The 15,701-nt window shown below is 36.8% G+C and overlaps 2 protein-coding genes across 3 annotated transcripts in view; both read right to left on the reverse strand.

Moving 5' to 3' along the window:
• The window catches only part of SLC25A3 (solute carrier family 25 member 3), a 10,715-nt gene extending 9,624 nt beyond the window's left edge, over nucleotides 1–1,091 (reverse strand). Inside the window, exon 1 of the mRNA XM_026864691.1 lies at nucleotides 974–1,091. Within this exon, the coding sequence (XP_026720492.1) occupies nucleotides 974–1,091 (118 nt within the window). The remainder of the gene's footprint in view (nucleotides 1–973) is intronic.
• Nucleotides 1,092–4,740: 3,649 nt separating this feature from the next.
• TMPO (thymopoietin) overlaps nucleotides 4,741–15,701 on the reverse strand; it is a 30,150-nt gene continuing 19,189 nt past the window's right edge. Inside the window, exons 4-11 of one of the 2 annotated variants that reach the window (XM_026867014.1) lie at nucleotides 14,974–15,074; nucleotides 10,122–10,241; nucleotides 9,923–10,018; nucleotides 9,290–9,400; nucleotides 8,298–8,387; nucleotides 8,147–8,215; nucleotides 7,894–7,985; nucleotides 4,741–6,662 (exon numbers count right to left, since the gene is read on the reverse strand). In XM_026867014.1, the coding sequence (XP_026722815.1) occupies nucleotides 6,371–6,662; nucleotides 7,894–7,985; nucleotides 8,147–8,215; nucleotides 8,298–8,387; nucleotides 9,290–9,400; nucleotides 9,923–10,018; nucleotides 10,122–10,241; nucleotides 14,974–15,074 (971 nt within the window). In that variant the 3' untranslated portion in view covers nucleotides 4,741–6,370. The remainder of the gene's footprint in view (nucleotides 6,663–7,893; nucleotides 7,986–8,146; nucleotides 8,216–8,297; nucleotides 8,388–9,289; nucleotides 9,401–9,922; nucleotides 10,019–10,121; nucleotides 10,242–14,973; nucleotides 15,075–15,701) is intronic. The other variant, XM_026867007.1, reaches the window with a different exon arrangement.

Here is a 15,701-nt window from a genome sequence, read left to right on the forward strand (position 1 = left end):
TGCAGAGGCCAGGCTGGCACCGCAGCCGCGACAGACCCGAGCAACGCGGGCGGAAGGCGCAGCGGCAGGGAGACGGGGTATTTTGGGTAGACAAGGGTCTCTCAGTGCGCTCTCCCTGCCTGAAACCCTGCCAGAACTGGTCCTGCCCTCGCGCTGCCCCTCTCTGGGTGCTTGCCGGTTAGTCCATGTCCTTCCCGCAGCCGTCGGGCAGCTGTTACAGCCCAGGGCAATGTCAAACCAGAGACGCTCTCCAGCGTCTGCTCTGCAGCCACCGCACGCACATCGCCCCTGTGGCAGCACGCTGCTGCTGGCACCCGCAGGCCTGCCTTGAATCACACCCCGTCTTTACTATTAAAGAAGACCTCAGCATCGCCCCAGATTCCAGTTCTGTTTATTTGCATCTAGTAATACTTTAATCACAGCCTGGTAAAGCTGCAAGACACAGCTCTCTAATAAAAGGTTATGCCCTTTCATCACACTCCTGCCACAGCAAGGTGCAAGCCCAGGCATGGTCAGGAGTAAGGCCACCAAATGTACTACCTGTAGCCGTTACAGCTGCATTTCACCTCTGGAGGTCAAGCTTGCAAGGCATCTAGACACCGCCTATGCTACAACAGCTGCATCCAGTTACAGAAGAATCACTAGCTACTGGTTTGTTGAAAGTAGAATGTTACATAGCACAGCACCCATGCTTGGCCTTAACTACCTTAAACTATGCCTTTTCTAACATGCTGCGATTTCACTCAGTTGATTTACATAGTACAAAAGTGGCAGAGCACAGTTCAGCTCTCCAGTTACTGAAGAGGTAAGAACTCCCAAGTTTTCACCATCTTGGTCATATTCTTTCCATTATAGTGCTCTAACAACATAAACACAGAAGACAGCAAAGCAGGAGGCATGCACTGGATATCCCAGCTATTACTTCTGGGCACAGAGCCATAAAGCAAGTGATAAAGCACCTATGGCACCATACCTTCGGTCAGCTGAGCGGCTCCTATCCAACTTCCTGGAGGATGACCTGCTACACCAACCTTAGGACTTGGCTCTGCTTGCTGTATTTCACAACCAAGTTGATCCAGGTAGACTGTCATATGCAGGCAAAAATGACACATGCCAAACAACCAACCCAGACTTCTGTGATAGTGCCAAGTCCCTCTTGAGTAGACTAGACTCCAGCTACCGAGTGGAAAAGGGTCAGCTGAAACGTGCATTCTTTAAATGCTTTCAATTAGCAACCAGCTGGGAGACTGCCACTGATAGAAAACAGGCCAGAATTGTTCATTTTGCCCTTACCTGTTCTGCTCTACTCACGTGCATCTAAACAACTGTTGGTAGCAATGTTCTATCTAAAAGCCAAACACCAATACTTTTTTTTAATTAGCTAATAACCTCTAAACATAACTGAGACTTGGGCTCTTAACTTATAATTTGTTTCATAATCTTATGAAATAAAATTACATATATCATGTATTAATACACATATTATATTGAAATTACAATCATTGCTATTCTTGCAGACTTTCTGATTTTTAACATACAGAAATCCTCTGCTCCTTCCAAATATGAAGGTTGAACATGTGACTATTTATATAAACCTATGGCAATTTGTGTGCACAATTAGTACTGACAGTTTGTGGATCAGTTCCTTTGGTTTTAGCTGAGTTAGCTTCTAACATCTGTAGTATTAAACAGCAAAGTCTAACATATCTCCATGACAATACAGGGATAATGTATGTCCCTGCTGAATGCATATCATTTTACATAGGAAATCTCTTTAATTTTTCCCAGATGTGAAATAATAAAATAACAATAGCTGTAATTCAAACCATCTAGCTTAATCTGATTTATGACATACACTGAAGGTAGTAATAGATGAAGACCTGAAAGATGTTACCTTTTGGCATCCACCTGTCAGATTCACAGCGAAAAGAGCTACTGTAAATTAAATCCATCTTCCTTAATCCGTAGCTTTTCAAATTTGAGAAAGAAAATGTCTGTTTGGCAACTCCAAAGTTTTCCTAATTAGATCTCTCCCTTCTGTTATTAACACCCACCACACTCGTCCCCTCTCCGTTCCCCAAGCAGCATACAACCAAGAAATGGTCTTACAATAACTTTTCACAGCTCTAACATTTTGGTGAGGCCTGTAAGTAAAATCAAAGCTCTTAAAGCTTGTTCTCCAGATGATATTGTTTTCAAAAAATATGTCAGTGAAACAACATTCTACATCTTTGATAATCTAGGTTAGCACAAGTAGCATCTGCTCCTGTTGTAGGCATGTATTTTACATACTCATTGTATCAATGCCAGAATTACCAGACTGTGGTTCTAGAGAATCAGTAACAGATCAATTCAAGCTGTAAATAGGTTTCACAGTCCAAAGGGAAGCCTTAGCACTGCAGGATCTCCTTCAACAGGATCCAAACTAGCTAGGTTGAATGACAGCAGTCACATTCTCTGAAAACTCTCCTATTCTTGTTAGTCATTGCTGTAAGCATCCTCATCTGATAATCTTTTCTAATCTAAATTCTCCCCAGACGTTATATATTTTTCTTCCATAAAACATCTTATTTTTCCTAAACAGCAAATAAGGGCAATGCAGATACAATTTTTAAACCACAAACTACCAATGCTGACAACAAATTTCAAAGTGAGGTGGGACAGAAAATCTGAGGAATTATTCTTTGATATAAATATAGACATAGTACTTATATATGCCACCTTAGGACTATTTTACAAGTTGAATTAACTTGTAGACCCTGTGCTGTATGAACACATGCATGTATGTATACATCTGTTGTAGCCTGCTGTTGCACTCCCCAAGGAAAAAGAAAATCAAAACTTTCAGGCAAAGATAGGTAGATTTGCCAAACATACAGTAAAAGCTGTATTGACAACAAAGGGTATGCTGAAAAGCCTAAAGTTTGTAAACAGAATTAGAAATGATACATCACAATCCAGCCCTGTATCTATTTTGATCAATCAGGTTAATATTTTTTTTTTAAAAAAAGCTTTTCAGTCATATCAAAGCAAGCCAAATATACCTCACATAAGACATGCTGCACAATTTTACAAGCTTTGTTTATAATTACACATTTTTTCTGCTTAACAGTCTCCTTTTTGAGCTCTATTATTTAAAGGCATTATTTTTGTACTTGGCTTTTCCAATTTAACTTTGCACAAACTAGTTAACACTTTTTTAAAAAAAAAAAATCATTTGTCTACAGAACTAGTCAAAAAGGTAATTAGCAAGAAGTGAGAGTTTTAATACCATGATTTTTTAAGTTGTGCCATGATAAACACAAACTAAAACACACGTAGATCAAACCTGGGAGGGACCTGAAAGCATTCTGTAGGGCAGTACTGAGCATACTGCTGGCAGTTAAACTCAGGGAAGAAAAAGTTCCTTCATACCATTTTCTACTTAAATAAAAATTAAGGTTTCAAAACACACAATTTAAATTTAAGATCCTTCTTGAAAGTTTCTTGGCTCAGACACTAGGTAAAGGTCTCATAGCCTTTACCATGGATCACACATCAAAACAACTCTCACACACTGCAAGCAATATCCTCGTTATTCACAGTCTGATAACAGACTCCTGAGACTGGCTGCATGTTAAAAGATTAGCACACAATTTAAAGGAAAAAGCACAAGCTGTGTTAGAAAGCTCTAATTCAGACAGACAAATCAAATTTGCCATGTTTTCAGCACAGCATTCTAAGCAGTAGAACCAATCATGAGAACAAAACCCACCAAACCCAAAAAAACATTGCCATGCCTATTAACTTACACAGACGTTTTTCCAGACTTCTTGTAGCTCTTGCCCTAAAAGGGACTTAAGCAATATTTACATCAGAACTCAGCTAGTTTTTGCAACTGGAATTTAGTTATACAATACCAGTCCGTAAAATTGCTCTAGTTTGTGACTGGTTCTGAAGGCTTAACCTGGCTCTGTCTAGAAGCCACAATAAACTAAGGGAACAAAATTATTTTTTTGTTTCAGCACTTTGTATCAAAGACCACAGTATACTTCAGTGTAACTTACACAGCAGTATTTAGAAGGCACATGCAACTATTCAGCTAGTAGCACTGTTACTACATGTGTTACTCTTAAAATAACACGAACAGCTTTAGGAATGCTGGTACATCCATATTAAGGCCTGAGTGAGAAAGGGAGAGTGAATAAAGAAGGAAGAGATTACTCTGAAGGCTCTCTCACACTGTTAAATGCCTCAAGAATATCACTCATTTCTTGAAGATGCATTGTCTTCCAACTACAGCTGAGCTACAGGTAAGTTACTTTGAGGACATATGTAGAAAAGTCTTTACCTTCTGTGAAGTAACACTGATGTTGAGAGGATTCTCCAAAACAGTGCATAAATGAAAGAATGACAACATTTAATTGCACTGCAATTCGGTTTGGTTCATTGGGTTTTTTTATGATGCTAATAGTATCCCTGAAGGATGTCAACTGAAAGTATTTCATGTAACTAGAAGAGAAAGATATATTCCATGATAAAACATGTAGTAAAATAGGATGAAAATTTAAAGTGAAAAGTAAGTTCCTTAAGCACTGAAGTTCCTTAACCAGCTTCTCGCCCTATGTAAATTAAAGACCAAACATAGGCTAAAGGATTGTGGTGCAAAACTATTATTATAGTGCAAGTATGATGAATATTCTTCCCACCAAGTGTTGAGGTGTTGGCATGAACTGCTCTTTTACTATCTTTTTTTTTTTTAAACATGGAAGACTGTAGCAGCACAAAATGACACCACTGATACATCAGCTGTCTTGCTTTTGCTGCTTTTCAGCAATGCATTTATTTTGATAAGGAAAATCCACACACATTAAAATCATTCTTATTTTTCTGCATTTTGACACCAAAAGTGAATGTCTTATGTTACAATTTTCTATAGGATGGACACAACTTTAGCTATTTGGATTACTCAAAAAAGCAGATAAAAAGGAAAAAAAAAAAACATTAATCTAAACAGAACCCCCCCCACTATTGCTTTGCTATGAATTACCATGTTTGTCCCAAAGTTCACAGAAAGTAAAGCTTCCCCATAGCTATAGTCTACACAACAGTTGTACCTAGAGTAAAAAGATAATGACTATTAACGTTCTCAGCTTTTTATAAGTAGCACTTTAAGAATAAGTAATATGATTTATTGCAATTTTGTACCAAGCAGTAAGACTGAACACCTGTATGCTGCAGATTTAAGCGCACCAAAATGTATACATTCACTTTAAAAAACCTGTTGCTTATCACTCTTCATTGGTAGTAGTGAAGTCAGCTGCCTGCTCAACTAAGTTATACAATATAGAGTTTCAGCATGCTTCCACTGAGAAAAATATTCAGCTGCATGAAAGTAGTAAATCTCACCTTAGAAGATGAAACTGTAGCAGAAAATGCAGCAATGCCCTCTTCATACAAGAATAAAACTTCATATGGAATTTTCACACTTTGAGAATACTTCTCTACATGAATATTCAAAGATAATCACATAAAGCTGTGTTGGAAAGACCTCGCTTTTTTAAAAAAGAAAAAAAAAAAAAAAAAAAAAAAACTTGACCCAAAAAAGTGTTTTAGTAGCAAATTATATTGATGCAATTTTTATTTTTCCACGCATATTACTAATAAATAAGTTTCTCTAAGACATCTCTTGCCAATTAGATTTGTATTCAGCTCCTACAACACTGTAAGCACTAAAATGAAGGGATACATTTAAATGATGTTAACGCTTAAACAGAGTTACTAATATGATACTAAGACTTTTACAGAAATGCAAACAGGTTTACAGTTACATTTACTAAAAAGTTACAGTAACCTACAGAAAAAGTTGTTGTTGTTGTACTCTCCCTACATCCTAAGAGATCAAATTCAGTTACATTGTTACTTCAAAAATGCATACAAAAATGCATTTCCCTTTATCACCTGTGTTAAAATCCTGCACAATAATCTAGAGACAAAAGTACAACTTCTTTTCTGTACAAAGGAAAAGCTTTAAAAAACCCCACAGCTTCACATTTTACTACATTTTTGCCCTTCTCAGCTTCCAAGTTCTTGCAAAAACAAATATACAGTTTCTCAAAAATGAATTTAAAAGGATGTCCACATTAAAAAAATAAAGCCTACAAAAAATTCAAAGATCTAAAAAAACGTTACTCCTATGGCAAAGTGATCTACTAGTCCAAAGTTCAGAAAGTTACCGGTGTCCATTTAATATTATCTTTCTTCATTTATCCAATTTATCAGGTTCCAATCACATTGTTTGTTAAGAAGTCCTTGAGCCAATGAGAGGGCAGAAGAGTTCTCTACAATTAAAAACAGGAGATCAAATTGGGTGTGCCTTTCAGAAAGATACTCATTTGGCACTGCCTGGAGAGACAATATTCATATATTTAGAGAAAGGATTTCCTTGATTAGTCTCCATAGACTGATAAACCAAAAACAAGAAGACTGAAACAATAAAAAAGAGAAGAACTTTTATCCACAGGGGGACTGAGCGTTCTTTTTTTGTTGGTGGCTTCTCCAACTTGATGTCAGTTGAGGTGCCATATTTTGGAACGTACTTAGAGAAACTTTCATCCATTCTGAAGTCACTGTGCTCTATAGGCCGGCTAGCAGCTCCTTTGATTGGTCTACGGCAGCTAGCACTAATTGAAGAGGAAAAAAAAAATTAAAATACTGCGTTTTCAGAAGTGCAATCTAAGGTACACAGGGAAGTTTTAGTACAATTACGAGAACTAAAAATTGTTTCTAGTGAACACAGTACCCGAAATATCTGTCTCAAACTCTAAAAAATAGTAATAATAGACATGTTAAAGTTAATCATTCAGTGTTCAAGCAAACACCCCTTAAAAAAAACCCAAATGCCATTTCACCCTATTCACATAATCAGTGGATTGTAACTGGCAATAAAACTCTAGGAAGCATCTCTCTCTGAGTTTTAATGATCACTTACGCAGTCCCACCGGGATTTCTAAACCTAAGATTGTCCCCAGCCATTCAAGTACCTACTGATGGCTAAGCCAATACAGAGAGCCAGAAGGCAAAGCAGTAAGGGCTAAGAAACCCACATACATTGCCATGTCCTTATATACAAGGAGTACACATGCATGATTTTTATTTAAAAAGCAGTATAGATTTAACTAGGCTGACAGACCTCAAAACAAGAGAGAACAGAACTGAGTAGTGAGCAGATACACCATAGTAGTAGTAACTGGTACCATATACTTCTCTTTATAGTAAGACTTTATACAATTGCAGTTTAAACTGCAGCTATTATTAACATGTTGGAAATACATCAGTTGATTTCACATCTTAACTCTTTCTCATATTCTCTAAACAGGACAAAGTTGTGTGAACTGCTTTATCATCCAGAGGGTTGTTTCAATTTTTTGTTTAAATACAAGGCTGCAAAGAAAAATGTAATAACCCTTCCTAGGTGTCATCCTTATTCATGCTAAGACTGACTACAACAGGACTGCTAAAGTAAAAAACAGGGTATATGAAAATTCTTTTTTGGATTTCAAAAAGCAAGCTCAAATATATGCTGGGAGACCTTTCCTTAATTTAACAGCAGGCCTAAAGCATTCAGTCAAAAATACCAAAGAGAAGCCCTTTCCACTTAACTTCCAGCATCCAGAAGTTCCAGTAATAATTCCTACTGTACTACTACCCTGTTCTCCCACCCCCAATTCAAATAGAGAGGTTGTTCTGGCTAACAAAACTATGTATACAAAAGAGCTAGGTGGTCATCTCAACTGTCACTGAGCCACAGTGCAAAAACTGTCCCACAGAAATCTACCAATATAATAAAAGGATACTTCTCAGCTTAAATAGGTTTATGAGAACCAATAAAGAAGCCCCCAGCCTTAGAAATACCTAATTCCTGTAGGTGTTGATACTTCGTAAGGGAACATTTCCTTAAGAATATCCCTTTCTACTCTTCGTTCTTCTGTAGTTCTCTCCAGCACCTAGGAAACCAAAAACAGTTTTAGGCCCAACAAACCACAAAACAAAAAAGCTCCTATATAGCTATCTCAGTGACCATAACCATGTGTGATTTGTAAAAGTGAATGAGTCACCCAGTGACATTCAAGAAGTTTACTACTTGGGGTTTAGAAGTGAGTTTAACCTTTTTTAGTGGCAGCTGTCTGGTCACTCTTGGTGTCTTAATAAAATATTCAGTGCTCTCCTCAGTTTCCTTTAAGATAAAGAATATGTTGTATAAATACAATACACCTGTCAGCCAATGACGTAGATGATCAAAAAAACTTAACCATCACCTTGATCATGGCTGTATTGAGCAGATCACAGGATTGGTTGTGGCCAACATGATTAAAAAAACACTGATGCAGGCAATCTGTCTCTTCTTGCTGTAACAAACAATGCCACACAATAGTAAAATACTAACTAAAAAAAAACCAAACCAACCCTTAAGCAGTTTGAAGTAGAACATCGTTTTCCCACAACCTTCTACTTGACAACTAAGTCTACATTCCAGTCACATGATAAACAAATAAAGTAGCCCATTTCTAAAATCACAGACCCATTGATAGAACAGGCTTCACAAGTGTCAATACAAGTTTTATCTACAGGAACTATATGAAGCAATGAACGCCATTTAAGTTCAGCCAAGCATTATCTTGTAATGTAAAATTCCACAATGTTACAGTACTACATTAATACAATTACATATACTTGCAAGTTCTCCAAAAGATATATAATTTTGACAGCTTGAATAGGTTAACAGTAAAAGAATTATTTACTTTATTGATAACTGACAGGAATCTACAGATGCTTTCTAAAATAATCCTACTATTTGATTCTCTAAATTAAGGCACATGCCAATTTTTCAGGATAGGCTGATTCATGAGATCAAAGGTAATAACCCAATTCTGCTCTATCTTTGAGCTATTCAAATAATTTTAGAGAAAAAAAAAAATATATATTTTTTTCAGAAAAATAGCAGCACAAGGAGAAATACAACACCAAAACGTATTTGGCTTAGGAAAACAAAGAAGAGGAGACCCAAAAAAAAAAAAAAAAAAAAAAAAAAAAAAAAAAAAAAAAAAGCAGGACTTCCATTACACACCACCCAAATCTGAAAGGAGAAGTTTAAATTTTCTCTTTTATGTCATGTGCCAACACTAGTTTGACTAGTGCCACCTAAGTAATGACATCTTCCACCCCTTCTGTACTAAGGAGTAAGCACATACACCCAAGAATCTTGTTCACAGAGAGTAAGCAAAAGCAATCTAAGTTTTAATTTATTTACTTCAGCTGTCAGCAGTGGTTTCTTTGGTGTTCTTCTGGGCGTGTCTGAGAGTTCACTGACTGACAGCGTAGGAGATGCATGCTTGAAATTTCCAGGCGCCCTATTGACAACCTGCCAAGATTCAAAATTGTTCAAACTCAGAATCAGCCAAAATACAAAACAAAAGGGGGGAAAGGTGGCAGGACTAAACAACAAAAACCTTTATGTGCATTGAATATATGCATGTTAGGTGTTAACTCAAGAAGGTTATGTAACAGATACTCTGAAATAAGCACAGGAGACATTGCTTATCATTCCAAGTAGTTTCTTTTAAGCCATTTAGAAACATAAAAGCTATTTAGTTCACAAAAAAAGCAGATCTTCTGCATGTACTTAAATAAATTAAGGAAAGATCTAAGCTTTTAAAGTGGTTCTTTTCAACTCTCCCCCCCCCAAGACATTAGATGGGACCTAGGTGTCTACCTAGTCCCATGTCAAAGTGAACAGCATTACATACTAATACAGATACTGAATAGGTATTCAGTAGTCTCACTTTCCTTAAAAAGAATCTTCTAACTGTTCAAAACAATGATTCTGACAATAAAGATATATTACAGAAGAATACCACTTGCATAACTTATTAAACATATTTACTAGGGTCTCGTTGCTGGCAGTCAATATAGTTTCAGTTATGGGAGTACTCTCTGATATTACAGCATCATCTACAGGCAACTGTGCTGTAGCTTCCACCTGTTTGTTTGAAACAAACAAAAGAAAACAATTGAATAAAATAGCCACTGGGACCCTAACAGTGAGAAAAAAAGCTTGTCTATTATAATAAGCCTCTCATCACCCTTTTCCTTGGTGTTCTTCTTGACACTCTTGTAGACTCCCTAGAAAATGCCTGCAGAGGTCCACTTTTTGAAGATCCACTTGTCCAGACAGTCTCAGTAACTTCATCTTGAGAATAGGTCTATTCAAGCATCAAACACATGATCAAATACATGAAAGCCAGCTCTCAACATTGGATACCCACAACCAACAGCCAGAATAGCATGCATACTCCAGAAGCAGTGTGTCTACAATCCCCCCAAAAATATGAATCCTAACACATTCAATAATTAATAGCTAGCTAATTAGTAGCATTGACCACAATATTTACATTAGAGCACATTATTGTTCAAATACAGAACTGACTAGATAATGCCTAACAGTAAAAACTGGTCATTTGCTCACCACAATAAACTAATGCTACAAGTAGTTAGCATTGAGTCATGGACAGCAGATTTGCTAGCATTCAGGACCATTGCATTACCTGCCTACACAGAAAAAATAACCTATGAGCATAAGCAGAAAGCATCACCTTGTTCTTTACCCAGACAGGGGTCTAATTCTCTCAAGCAGAGATGGGAATGGTTTAGGCACAGCCACCTACATTTATTTCAAGAGGAACTAATATCCAGCCACAGGTGGCAGGGGGGCATGTTTTATAATCTTAAAAGTTTCCACATGCACAGATGAAACTTACGCAATTTTCACATAACAGTAGGTTTAAACAATCAAGCCTTGCACAGATCTTTACAAATCTAAGTAACAACATGAAGTGCCAAACTTTCATAGCCATTAAAAGGCAGATCATTCCCTACGCCTTATTGCAAGTCTTATGCTCAAAGAAAAAAGTCCTCCTCAAACCTAATTCCAAATATAGACCTGGAGGAAAAGGGAGATGAGGGCCTGCCTCTTCTAAATTATATACACGATTTTAATTTTTATTTGGTTAAGTTTAAAAATAAGAATTAATATTATGTTAATACCGAAATCTTTGCACATTAACACCTCATGCATTTATGTATTACCAAGTTTTTGAAAGTTACACTCTGTGCTGATGGAAGTTAGACCTGACAGTTGCACCAGTCTGTATAACAGCAGAAATAGCTTCATCGGAACAGTATTAGCCCCAAAACAATGTGTTAAGAGAGCAGGCTGGAAAGTATTTATTTATCAGGAAGTGAAAACAGGTTTAACAATACCCTATCCATTCCCCACTTGTATCTTTAAAGTTACTCCAGTGAAACTAGAAGCTGAGCAGCTTTATGATTCTTAACAGTTCTGTATTACAGCTGCTATATATCCAGCAGAGGGAGCACAAGTGTTTTGGTTGATTCCTAAGTCACTGAAATACTTTGAAAACCAAATGATATATATTATGCACAGACTTCAAGTCCAAACAGATTCAGATGTTTCCTACTGAATTGTAGATTTCAGCCTTAGTCTCCAACATTTAATTTAAACAGACTTCTGATGAAAGATCTCCCAACCCTCTTTGTATGTTCACCAGATGCTGGCTTCTCTTCCCTATTTAAGAACAGCTTAACCTGCAACCTTCAATTATGGCTCCCCACCTCACCCCCATACACTTTCTATTTGAAAGGTGTGCTTCAGAAGCTTAGAAAAAAACACTAGTTTCAGAATGGTTCCACTCAAACACATTCCACTCAAGAAAGCAGTAAGGCAATTCCCTCATCCCACTAATGGAGAGCTCCCTTGTCCCAGGCTGATTGGCTAGGAATTGGGTTACTTCTAACAAAAAATTAGAAGTATTTCAGTAAATAACCAACTCTCTCCTTAGTTCTTCAGATGGTTGTCAGACATGTGTTTTAAGTACTAAGTTTCAAGCTTTTTCTTACATGAAAAGTCTAGGAAAAAAAGCAGAACCTGATGCGTAAGAGCCATTCAGACTTCAGTAGAACATACCAAACAGATTATTTTTTTTTTTTTTTTTAAAAAGAACCGTTGTCTATAATTACAGTCATCCTCACTGTAAATTAAGCAGACCTTGTCTGCTTATCTCACAAATATCTGGACTTTTAGAATATAATACTCATGTTTAGGTACACCAACACCATGTATATAATCAGAGAAAGCTACAATGGTGTGGTACACAAGTACTATTCAGCATGTACTTTTAACTGTCACATTACTCACAAACAGCACAGCTATAGATTATGACTTTGCCTAAGATATCACTTAACTTTTTTACTAGGTGCATGCCACATGAATATTGTATGACAGCAGTTGCAATGTTGCATGTTTTATTTTTAAGAAGCCCAGCTATACTGTCAAAAAAATGCAGGGAGGAGTAGGGGAACAGAGCACATGCAGAATGTCACTATACAAAGTCTCAAGGGAGAGAAAGTAGTTTTATGTTGCTAGGACTCCTTAACATTTAAGCTGTTTAGCCTGCCTCTTTCTGTACAGTGCCATTTCCTATGAGGCTTTTGGCTCAGTTATGAATCTGAACTCTATATTCACCTACTTCATTGGAAGAGCACATTCAAATTAGGGCTTTCTACCAAGTTTTCCAGTTCATTATGAGGAGGCAAGTAAGCACAAACAGCCAAGCTCAAATTTGTCTAGCCCTCCACTGTTAACTGACTGATAAAACCCATAATCCTGCTCAGCCTCCCCACCCTATTTCTTTTGCACCAGCCTGCTTAGAGACTATCTATTTGCACTTTTCTTAAGAGAACAGCAACATCCATCCATACCAAATGACAATCTTTCCAGCTGTGTATGTCTGGACTAAGACTAGAGCTACACAGGACCTAGAAGTGACTAACAAGTCTGCTTACACCACACTACCAACTGTTTCAGCCCCCACCATTTTTCAGAGCCTCATAGTTTTTGAGCCAGTGCCACACAGTGCATGACAGTTACATATAATTCTGCAGAATGAGTATGGCCACTTGACACATTAGCAGCAAATTTAAGATCCGATTTCACAGGAAGAAGGAACAAAAAGAGGACATCTTCCCCATCTTTCACTTTTATTCTCAGCAAAATACACAGACACATTTGCTAGCCAAAATCAATGAGTTGTTACTGGCTTCAAGCAACTCTAAATTTCTGTTGGTGGGTTTGGGGTTTGTTTGTTTTAAACACATCACTCAGGGTAAAAGGTTTAACAAGCTATGGAGTTAGAGTTCCTCAAGAATTTGGTATCATTCTGAAATGAGATCATTTTTTGATTAATCAAGTGATACTGCTTTAATTAACTACTGGTAATTAAAATACACAAGTCACAAAATATTGCATCTATATTGCACACGTAAAAGACTGCAAGACAAAACACAATAATAACAATGTTATTACCATGAAATTGGATGAAAAAGATTGAATATGCAATCATCACTATAAAAGGCCACAAAAATACATCACTGCATCTCTGCCCTTTTATTCTGTAAGTGGATTCCTGAAGACTAGGAAGTTTTGTTTGTTGATAGCTGAATTAAATACCTCTATTACACTGAGGTTGGCAGGATTTCTGAGTGAACAGCGATTTAGAAAAAAGTAATCCTTAAAATACAAGAACCTCAGGATTCAGATGCGCATTATAAAGACCATCATGAACAGAAGCTGTCTGATAAATTAAGGAATATTTTGTGTGATGAACTATGTGTGGTTTTTGATTTGTCGAAGTGGAATCTGTTCAGCTTGTACCCTAAAAATCCAATTAAAAATAAGCAGAACTAGTTAAGAATCTCCATAACTGTTGTATTACCCAAGCTCACAAAGCAGTGTATTACCTGCTTTAAGAGACATCCATAGCAAAGGCATGTTTATGTATACATACATACATACTATCTAAATAGGAAGTATCTGGCATTTACCATAAAGTAGTAAGAGAAGTCACTGATCTGCTAAAATACAGGAAGCTATTACCAGGTCAGATTTTGAGTCACTTAATATTTTCTATACGAGTCCTTTACTGTAGCACAATTCCACTACTGACTAGTCAGATGAATAACACTGTAATGATCCTAAGTAATCTAAGCTGGGGAACTGAGTATTTAGTGATGCTGTCACATAACAAGGACAGATCAGCCACAAACTACCAAATCTAGTATTCAGCCATCAGTCTGAAAACCTGAGGTGCTTCTGTAAAATCCCCCTTTCACCAAGACAACAGAACTAAATATTTATAAGTAAAGGACAAGCATACATACAGCGAGACTTAAACTTGTTATTTATTATTTCTCCTCTTAGGAGAAACTTTCCAACAAACTAAGGTCTACGCTAGTACTGCTGCTACAGGCATAGTAGAGGAAAAAAAATTATATAGATAGCTAGCACACGTGTGTACACACAGACACACAGTTCTGTGTATATATATAGGCATAAACAAAAGTACATTATTTCATATATTTAAATCAGTCATTAAACAGATGTATTTAAAATGCACACATATCTATAAGTATCAAACCAGATAGAGGTTTAAATAAAACCCCAATCTTTTTCCAAACTTTTTTTTTTAAAAAGGGCTTCTTTTATTGAATCAAGTTGTTTACAAACATCCAACAGGATGACATCAGCCCATCTGACTTAAAAACCTGTCAGATTTCCAAAACTAAACATGTTAAGGTTGCCTATTATTTTTCTCTAAATGGTGCTACAGCAGCTGGCAAGTCAGACAAACAGCTTTTAGCAGACCATAATTTTGAATGTTATCAGATAGGTTAAAACCAGCAGCTATAGTAAATTCACAAGATTTTCATGCTGTATTAGAACAGGGTTTCTGAAAGAACTTTTAAAGAACAGCATAGCCCCCACAAGTCAAATTTGATTATGTTAAAAGTAGTAAGGTGTTTATTGAGCAGATCACCTGCAGTTAGCAGCTGTTCCAGATGCCACTAGATTAAACATACCTGGTTGTGTTCAACAACTCTTCTTTGTTTGAGTGCTACTGGGGTCTTCATCCTGGCTTTCAGTGGTTCTCTCTGCTCAAGCCTCAGCTCAGTCTTTGGATCTGTAACCAGTTTTAAAATAATTAGTTTCCATAATACTACTAATTGTTGTACTAGTTTAAACCAACTGTATTTTAATAAAAATTCACTTTAAGAGGCAACATAACTATGTTTCAAATTACCACTTCCTTAAAAAGTTTTAAGATACAGGCAGTTTCTCCACTGAATGTAGAAGGACAAAGACTTTTGAAGAATGACCTTAATTATTTTAAAACACTGACCCAAGTATTTGTCCTAAAAATCCTACATCCCAGATAAGCTTTGACCAATCCAGCAGTTCCATTTAGAAACAGGTAGGAAGTTGTAATTATTTTAGCCAAAGTACCATTATACTGCCCATTGCAGTAGAAGTATTAAAGCTTTTCAACATTGTTTAGGCTGTTAGTTTTGTTTCTTTTAAAATACATCCTTTTATATAAAACTCTTTGATGCAGAAGGCTGAGTGGTTAGTAGTCATCTTACCAGTAAGAGGATGTATTATTTCTATCCCCCTTCTAAAATTCTAACAGCATTACACCAACATACTTGGAGTTTGTTTTGTTTATAGATATTTTTTTTTCTTTGATGGAGGGAGGGAGTGTTTGTTTTTTGTTGTCGTCCCCCCCCCCCCCCCCCTAATATAAACTTGA

This window comes from Athene cunicularia, assembly GCF_003259725.1.
Source record: "Athene cunicularia isolate RWA chromosome 1 unlocalized genomic scaffold, athCun1 chr1_part2, whole genome shotgun sequence".
NCBI classification, from domain to species: domain Eukaryota; kingdom Metazoa; phylum Chordata; class Aves; order Strigiformes; family Strigidae; genus Athene; species Athene cunicularia.